The 8,432-nt window shown below is 54.9% G+C and overlaps 1 protein-coding gene across 9 annotated transcripts in view; it reads left to right on the top strand.

Moving 5' to 3' along the window:
- Positions 1 to 8,432, top strand: part of ZBTB16 (zinc finger and BTB domain containing 16) — a 199,788-nt gene that overhangs the window by 97,160 nt on the left and 94,196 nt on the right. For 4 of the 9 annotated variants that reach the window (XM_021062868.2, XM_084976106.1, XM_084976105.1 and 1 more), the window contains one exon: positions 1,575 to 1,672. In XM_021062868.2, the coding sequence (XP_020918527.1) occupies positions 1,575 to 1,672 (98 nt within the window). Of the gene's footprint in view, positions 1 to 1,574; positions 1,673 to 7,474; positions 7,546 to 8,239; positions 8,426 to 8,432 lie in introns of all 9 variants that reach the window. The other 5 variants (XR_014815311.1, XR_014815313.1, XR_014815312.1 and 2 more) reach the window with 2 other exon arrangements.

The following is an 8,432-nucleotide window of genomic DNA, read 5'->3' on the forward strand; positions in this document are numbered from 1 at the left end:
GAAGGTGGCGGCCCTGGGTGGCTTGGTTTAGCCGGCATGATTTGGGTACCAAGACCCAGATCTGGGTACTGCTGGCCCCCGTGTATAATCAGCCCCCTCCTCACCTGCATTTATCTCACATCAGTATCAGCAGCTCTCCAGCCTTTGACTGTTGGTCATGACACATCAGCGTCCCGATGGCAGAGGGCTGGTGGCTCTGAGGGTGCTTACCTGCTGGCCCCACTGCCCTCAGCGCCTGCCTCTGGCTGCCACTGCCTGCTTGCCCTGTCATCAGGGCTGAGGCCCCTGGGGAGGGAGCGGGCCAGGCGCAGAGACAGGGTGGGTGTGGATCCTGCATCAGGCAGAGGCACGTAAAGGCCTGAAAACAGGCGTGTGGGTGGCAGGAAAGTCAGAGTTCCGGGCCAGACAGCCCCCACTCCAGCCTGCAGCTCAGAGTCTTGGCTGTGCTTTTCACGGACCCTCCCCACTAGCCTCCTGCTTCTCTGCATCTGCCCAGCTCCATTGCCGGCTTCTGTCTGGGCAGTGGGGTGGGGTCTGGTGGGAAAGGCCCCCGGTCGAGGGTTGGGATGGGAACGCTGTTGCAGGCTGGGCCCCTAACCAGTGGTTACCACGGCCTCTGTCCCCCGGGGGTGATCACGTGTGCCACGTTTGCCCTTCCAGAATGGCAGGGGTGGTCCAAGGAGATAACGTGCGTGCAAGTCCTCTGGAAAGCCAAAAACCACTACCGCCCCCTTCCATTTATAGAAGGGCATTATCCACTTTCGCCAGACCTTTCTTTCTGTCAAGGCTCAGGCCCTGGCAAGGAATAGAATGAAGACATTTCCAAAGCTGGGCCTTTGGGGAAGGTTTGGCGTGTTGGGGCGTGACCGCGGTTCTCAGAACTTCTGGATGCTTGAGAGGAGCATCTCGTGTCCACGAAGGTGTCTAGCCGTCCATAAGCTTCTTCAGGGCCTACTGTGTGCCTGTTGCTACGTGGGAGCTGGGGATGCGAGGAAGAGAAAAGGCGAGGGAGAGAGAGAGGGGAGGGTGGGGGGTCCAGGTGCAGAGAGAGAGGTTCAGGTGCAGCCCTCCTGGGTCAGGGGTCCCTTGGGGAGCCAGGCACATCTACAGTACAGCCCAGTGAGGGCCGTGCTGGGAGCGGGGTGAGCGCAGGCCCAGCGGCCTCCACGCGTGGTCTGTGCTATTCGACTGAGGGTTATGTCTGTCTTACTGTCCCGGTGCTTCTTCCTTCCTCCCTCCAAAATTGAATCTGTGTTTTGTTTTGTTTTGTTTTGTTTTCCCCTTGGTCCCTCTGCCAGCGGGTGGAGCAGTAGGCAGGGCCCTATTCTTCCTGCCCTTGGACAAAACCAGAAATAGGTGCCTCCTTGGCAGCTGTCCCTGGGAAAGGGGGCTTCAGGCTGCCTGTGGATGCAGGGCTATGTCCCTGTCATTGTCCACCCGCAGCCCTGGTGCCCTCTCTTTCCCTTCCTCCTATTCGCCTGCTGGAAGGATGGCTGCAAAGCCCCCAGGTGGGGGTGGGCCTGCCTTCTATTCCAGCCAGAGCAGCAGCAACCTGTCTTTTCCTTTCCCTACAGGAAGCTGCACAGTGGGATGAAGACGTACGGGTGTGAGCTCTGCGGAAAGCGGTTCCTGGATAGTTTGCGACTGAGAATGCACTTACTGGCTCATTCAGGTAGGCAAGGATACCCTGACCGGCCCTTCCAAGCACAGGCAACTACCCCCTGCCCACCTTTGCGCCCACTCAGAGCATGGCTATTCCCACAGCCCACCGGGCCTTGGTCTACCTGGTCCTGTGGGTGCTCCCTGTAGGCTCCTGGAGCAGAGTCCATCCTGACCCATCCTCCTGCTCTGCTGGGCTTCCTGGGACATTGTCAGTACCCAGTGCCCCGTGTGATCCACCTTCCGAAGTAGACTGCAGTTTCATTAGCAGAACAGTTGTGGAATTAGGTTCTCGCTGTCTAATGAATCTGACTATTGGGTTCACATTATACAGGAGCCTTTAATTAAATAGATATAGAAAGGTTGGAATACAAAGCTAGTTACAGCATGCTCTCTTTTGCAAGTTAATTTTATCCAATTTTAGCAGGGTTGACTCTGCGGCTGCTGGTGATTTTGCTCCAATTCGGGCAAAGCTTCTCTGCCCCCGCGAGGCGTGGAGAGGGGAGAGGGCACTGACCTGCAGCATGGCAGGTGTTCTTGGTGGAGGGAGGGATTCAGCAGGTCCAGGGCTGCTGCTTCGAGGCCAAGGGGGTCACCTGGGTTCGGTGGGAGAGGCCTCCACACTTCCCTGCCAGGGCCAGGGCTCTTTTCCCTCTGATTCCCTTGCCTTTCGATCTTGGGGTCACATTTTGGGAGAGAAGAGAGAGAGCTGTCTTTTCACTTGGTCTTGCTCTTTCCCATCTAGCCCACTGCCAATGTCTGCTCTTCTTTCCCTCGTCGGCCCTCCAGGCGGTTGGCGGTTCGGAGTTGGTAAATGAGCCTAGGCTTTGGGGTTGGGCAGGTGAAGGTTCACATCATATCTGTGACATGTGCTGGATGACCTCAGGCAGATTTGTCCCCTAACCCCCCGTTTCTGCATCTGTAAAGGGCGGATGTTGCTAACTCATATCAAGTAGTTAAGAGAATGTATGATAAAGGCAGCTACAGCACGCTCTCTGCCACACAGTCAGTGTTTAATACATGACCATACAGTTGGTGTTTAATAAATGTCCGTTGCTTCTGCTTCCACCTTCCTCCCTTTTCCCCAGTCCTAAGTTGTTGTTCTGGAGTGTTGCCATCACCGTACACCTGTTGAGGACAGTCTGGCCTCCAGCACGGAGATGCCACTGGGGAGCTTCGTATGCTTCTGCGAGCCCCTGTCTCGCTGCCCAGCCCCTGGGCTCTCTGCACTGTGTGGGGTGCCACTTTCCCAGGCCTTCACAGCCCTGTGTAAGGTGCCCTGACTCCTCACGTCCCACTCTTCCCTCTTCCAGATCCAGGGATGGGGCCACACCAGGCAGCTGTCTCTTGTATCCCCATGTCTTTATGTTCCATTCCTCCTTCCTATGGGGCCTCCCCATACCCACCCCTGGCTCTATGGAATTATCCTGATCCCTGAACCTGCCCCACATGGGCACACAGTCCAGGTGTCCCTGTGTTTGGCATCTGCTTGGTACCCGTACGCTCATTTTATTTTTATAACTCACACCTCTGGTCTTCTTGCTCCCCTTCATCTTTGTAGGTTTCGGGGGTGGGGGGTGGAGGTGTCATGAGCTGTCTGCCAACCGGTTGGTGGCCCTCCCCAAACGCAGAGTGCGGCCTCCCATTTCATTTGCTCTCTGCTCCAGGCCCCTGTGTGGTCTCGAACCACGGGGTGTTGGACATTGCATGTTGGTAGAAGAGCTTGTGGTTACGCTCCCTCGCCCTCGCTGTAACTCAGCCCGGGAAGCTTGCTTTCTCCTTACAGTTTCCTTGCGTCTAGGGTGCTTGCCAGATGGGTGCGCTATCACTTTGCTCCGGGTGCCGACCAGCACAGCTGGCTTTCTGCTCTGTGTGGAATGACCCCTTTCCCTCCACGTGGAGTAACCTTCCCCAGTCTCCCCACATCCTCCAGGGTCCTTCCCACCGGAAGCAATCGTGCCTTCTTTGGGGTCCGTATCTCTTTAGCTGAAGCTGTCTTTGGGCACAATCTTACTTCTCTTGACTTAACCTCCCCCTACTTGGGAGTCAGGATTAGGAATTTGGGCGTCTCCGTCCTGACCAGGTGACCTTGGACAAGAAACAGAAGCCCTCTGAGCCTGAACGCAAGGCCCCCCATTAGACACTCAGCACTTAGCCGAACACACAATAGGCTCTCAGAAATGTAACTTCCCTTTTCCTCTGTTCCCCTGATAGACTGGATAAGCTACTTGGGGACCTGATCTGTTCCCGTGTGTGGAGCATGTACGTGGCACATTACCGGAGTCTTGTAGATACTGGTTGAATGGATGACTACAGCCTGGGAGGTCGGGCACCTCAAGGGAATGCCATGCTCCATCCGGGTCTCTCCTGCAGTAGGAAGCATCTCAGGGCTTCACTGGAGGGCCGCTAGGAGCCCACTGGCCCGAATGTGCTGTGCTGCCCTAGCCAGGGCTCCGTCAGGAAGCGCACCCCAGCAGTGTCTGTAAGGCGGGCGGGGGCAGCACTGAGGGGAAGAGCTGCTTACACACATTCGGGTGGGCCCGAGCCCCCCCTTCAGAGAAGAGGAAGGCCTTTGTGTCAGCCCCCGAGATGCCGCCACTTCAGGGTCCTGTGGTCTCATACGCATACCCTAGCAACTTTGGGCCTCTTTTCCTCTGCAGTCTGTGCAAACGGTTCATCCCTCTGACTTTCACTTGCCGCTGCCCTTGTTAAAGAGGATTCGGTGATGGGGAAGGTGTGATGGGTCTTCACAACAGGGCCTTCATTCCCCCTGCAGATAACTCTTAACCTGCTTCAACGCTGTTTTTTCTGGACCCGCTTACCACTCCCCTCCCCAAGCCCTGTGCCAAGATGGCTTGAAAATAAAACAGCAGCAAGGGCTTCGTGAGGCTAGAGCACACCCCGAATTGTTTTTTGCCCTTGCTGTTAAACAGCAGAGGCCCCAGGCCTCCAGAGAAACCTGGCTGTGTCAGGGAGGTGGAGTTGGGGGGCTGGGCCAGCAGTGCCAGCTTTTTTCCTGGATTCCAGTAGCAGAAGTTGGGTTTTACCCAGTCCAGTTCCTCCCCGAGTCTCACAATAACAGAACTATGTGAGGTTTGAGAGGAGACGTTTAATTAGATGACCAAGGTTTTCTTGGTGCTGAAGGCTCCGTGCAGGGAGCCGACAGCAAGGCTGGCCCCTAAGGGCCTGTGGTGTGGACCCAGCTTAAGGGAGATCAGCAGGGCAGAGCATCACAGAACAACAGTGGTTCCAGAGCCTGGGACCATGTTTTGAGAGGGGGCAGGCCGTGGAGAAGGGAGTCTGGGCTCCGGATCGGGGTCAGGATGCTCCTGGCTTCCCCTCCATGTGGTTGCTGCCCTGGAAAGGCTCGCTCCTGCTGGTTCTCCTTCTCAGCGGAGCTGCACGGCGCTCACTTCCTCGCGGGCTCTGCGTGCTCGGCGCCCCACCCCCTCTTGGCGAGCGTGGCCCGTGTTTGTTATTGTAGTTCTGGCGCTGGGCCAGGCCTGGCTGGGCGCCAGCCTTGTGGGTACAGTGTGTACAGTGAGTGCCGAGCCAAGTTTGTCATCATACACGATTAATTTTTTTTTTTTTCTCATCTGGTAGGGGTGGGGTGAAGGAGGAGGCAAGACGGAGTTTCTCGGATGCTTGAGAACAGGCCTGGTTGAATTCTGCGGAGATAATATTTCCTTCCCAGCTTTCCTTTCTCTCGAATCATCTCCCTCCTCTCCTCCACGTTTTCCTATCCAGGGAAATCGGCCTGTGTGAGATCGACACTGTGAGGTCTTATTTTCAGTGACTGGAATACCAAATTTACACTCCTAAATCAGTTTTCATTGTGTTGAAATTGACAATTTGTTTAATTAGAAGTTTGCCCTGTAGGAGGCCCTTCTCAGAGACAGTTCTTTCTTTCTCTTTCTCTTTTTTTGCTTTTTTTAAGACCCTGCGTGGTAGAAGTGAACGTTCGGTTTCAATGAAGTTTTGATTTCGATTTGAATGCCTTCACTAATCAAGTGTTTATGAGATATACCCGATGATCACAATACGTTGAAATTAACAAACAATCACCCCACTCACTAACTAATGAGATTGATCTGGCCGGACCCTGCATTCTCAGAGGTGGTTTGGGGATCAAGAGGTTTGGGGCCTTGGCAGAGGGGCTTGGGGTGGGAAGAGTGACCTATGGGGTTCTCCACAAAGCTGCTCTTTCTGGGAGGGGTTGTGAATTTGAGGAGGGGGTGCAAGGAGCCGGGGAAGAGACCCAGCCCCTCGTCATCCCCAGATCACTCTGCAATCTCCTACCCATCGTTTGCTGCTGCCGTATCCCTTGTGGGAGCATCCGTGAGCTGCTATCTCGTGCCCACTCCTTGTTCTCACTTAGGAGAACGTCCTAACCCTGGGAGGTCCATGCAGAAACCGCACACCTGGGGGATGAGTTGAGTGGGTTCTGCGATTTGCCCGGGTCAGGTTTCCCATTAGGTAGTGTTTCCCACAGCTTGGCCTAACGTCCTGGTGGATGCTAAGAGAGCACACCCTGTTTTTGCCTTGGCCACATGCTATTTAGAGGCTTGCAGAGTTCTGTGGCCAGCTTCTATTCTGGGAGCATCATCCGTCAGGCTCCGTGTGCTTCTTACTGGAGAACAGGCATCACCCCTGCCCTCCAGGCGCTTACGTCTCATTGGAGAGATGTTTGACCGTGAAGTTGGGATAAAAGAAGGTGGTGTGTGCTGAGTGCCCAGAGTTCTAGAAGGGATTCGGAGGAGGAAGGGGGCTCCTTGGAGAGGAGTGAAATTCTGAGAGGACCCCCACCCCCTCCCGCCCCCCTGGGTTACGGGGTCTCTGTGCAGTGAAGCTGGGGAGTGTAGGCTGGGTGTGGGGGAGGAGACAGGGTTTACAGGGGGGGCTGGGGCAAGATTGCAAGGGCTTTGAATTGCAAAATGATTTGCATTTGACCTATAGCGATTAAAAGCCACAGAGAGATTGGCTGGGGAAGGGGCACCAGTTCCCTCTGGAACAGAAGGGATGCTTGGGCTGGGCTGGAGCAGAGAGTTTATAAGGCCCTTGGAGAAATGGCGTGAGTGTCCAGGGGCAGGGCTGGAGGGTGGCGTGCCCTGTGCATATTGCACTGGTTGGGGGCACGCAGCCTTTCTTTGGGGTCTCCTCCTACACACTCACTCCTCTTCATCCTTCTCAGGGCACTCTGAGCCATGGCCATTGAGAAACCCCCCCAGTACCAGACTCTTCCCCATAGTCAGAGCCACCACGAAAGGACATGGTCCTCAGGTGACAGATTTTCTGATTCCAGCAGCAGCATGGTGTGGTCAGGGCATAGCATTGGGGGTCGGGTCACCGTCTGGCAGGGAAAAGGGCAGGAGGGGTTGGGGCCAGAAACCAGATTGGTTCTCTTATGCTTTCCCCTGTCCTGATCAGACGGAAGGGGAAAAAAAGAGAGAGAGAGAGAGAGAGATGTCAAAGCTCTGTGGATTGCATTTGTTCCCTTTGTTTTTTTTTTCTTTGGGGAACCCTAAGCTTTGGGGTTCAGGGTCCTTCTTCTCAAAGGCAGAGAGTGTGAGAGGAGCAAGGTAGCTGGATGGTGCCCTGTGAGTGCGAGGCGAGGTGAGGGTCTCCACGCCCCACAGAGGCATCGTAGGATGCAAAGACGGTTTCTCGGGACCTGCAGCTTCCTCCTCTCGTTCCCTGCTCTCTTATCTGCTGAGAGCAGAAGACTGGGGTTATCCGGGCAGCTCTGAACCCAGGGTCCACTCCATTTACTCCGTCTCGGCTCACTCCCTCCTTCTGGTTGGCTTTCTGCCCTCAGGGTAAAACCAAGAGATACCCAAGAAGGAAACTTCCCAGGTCTCCTCCGTCTCCCTCAGCATCCCTGCCGAGGTGGGTGCCATCGAAGGTTTGGGTTAAGATGGGATGTGGGTGGTTCGGAGACCGCCATCCCTTTGGCCCTCGTGGCTGCTGGGGGCACAGGCAGAGGGAAGAGAAGCCACTTTCCCCGGCTCTCTCTCTCCACCACCCTCCTCTCTCCCTCCCTGCTCTGAATCTGGCCGGCTTCCCGAACTTTTTCCCAGAGTGGTGTCGTCACTGGCCTGCCGGCAGGTCTGGATGTTCTGCCAGCATTCCAGAGAGTTTATGATCACTTGCAGATGTGCCTCCAAGAACACACTGTACCCAAAGCAGAAATTAATGCAGGCTTGACTGCTGTCCAAGCCCATACCCGGGAGAGACGAAAAGGAAAACAAAAACTGTTTAATGCTGTTTATAAATTATACACTGGCTGATGAAAAATACATTTCTTCCCCCCACTCTCCTCCCCCTTGCTCACTGCCCCCGACCCCCGCCCCCTGCTTGCTTTCTGCCTCCAGAGCCTAAACGGAGACCAGAAGAATATGGTTTTGCCTTTTAGCTCCTGTTTTGGCTGGAATCCGAAACCCCGCTGCTGATTCACAGCCAGGGTATTTTTCCCCTTTACCTGATGAAATATACTGATTTTTCCAGCCCAGATGGGGTATTCTTGGTTTTGTTTTCTGGGTTTTTTTTTTTAACTTTTTTTTTTTTTTTTTTTTTTGGCCAGGGGTGTTGTTTACAGCAAGTGACAGGTCCTGTGATGGTGTTGGGTGCCATGCTGGCTCCAGGGCCATTAAAGTTCCCCCATCTCTGCACCTCAGTTCGGCTGGATGTGTGTGTGCCTGGGTCCCCCAGCCCTGAAGATGTCACATCAGACCCGCCGAAGAGAGAAAGTTCAGAGAGTTCATTGCAGGTCATTG

This window comes from Sus scrofa, chromosome 9, assembly GCF_054392235.1.
Source record: "Sus scrofa isolate SSC_HxYL_T2T_F1_AM1 chromosome 9, Sscrofa_HxYL_maternal_Yorkshire_Landrace_v2.0, whole genome shotgun sequence".
Classification (NCBI taxonomy): Eukaryota; Metazoa; Chordata; class Mammalia; order Artiodactyla; family Suidae; genus Sus; species Sus scrofa.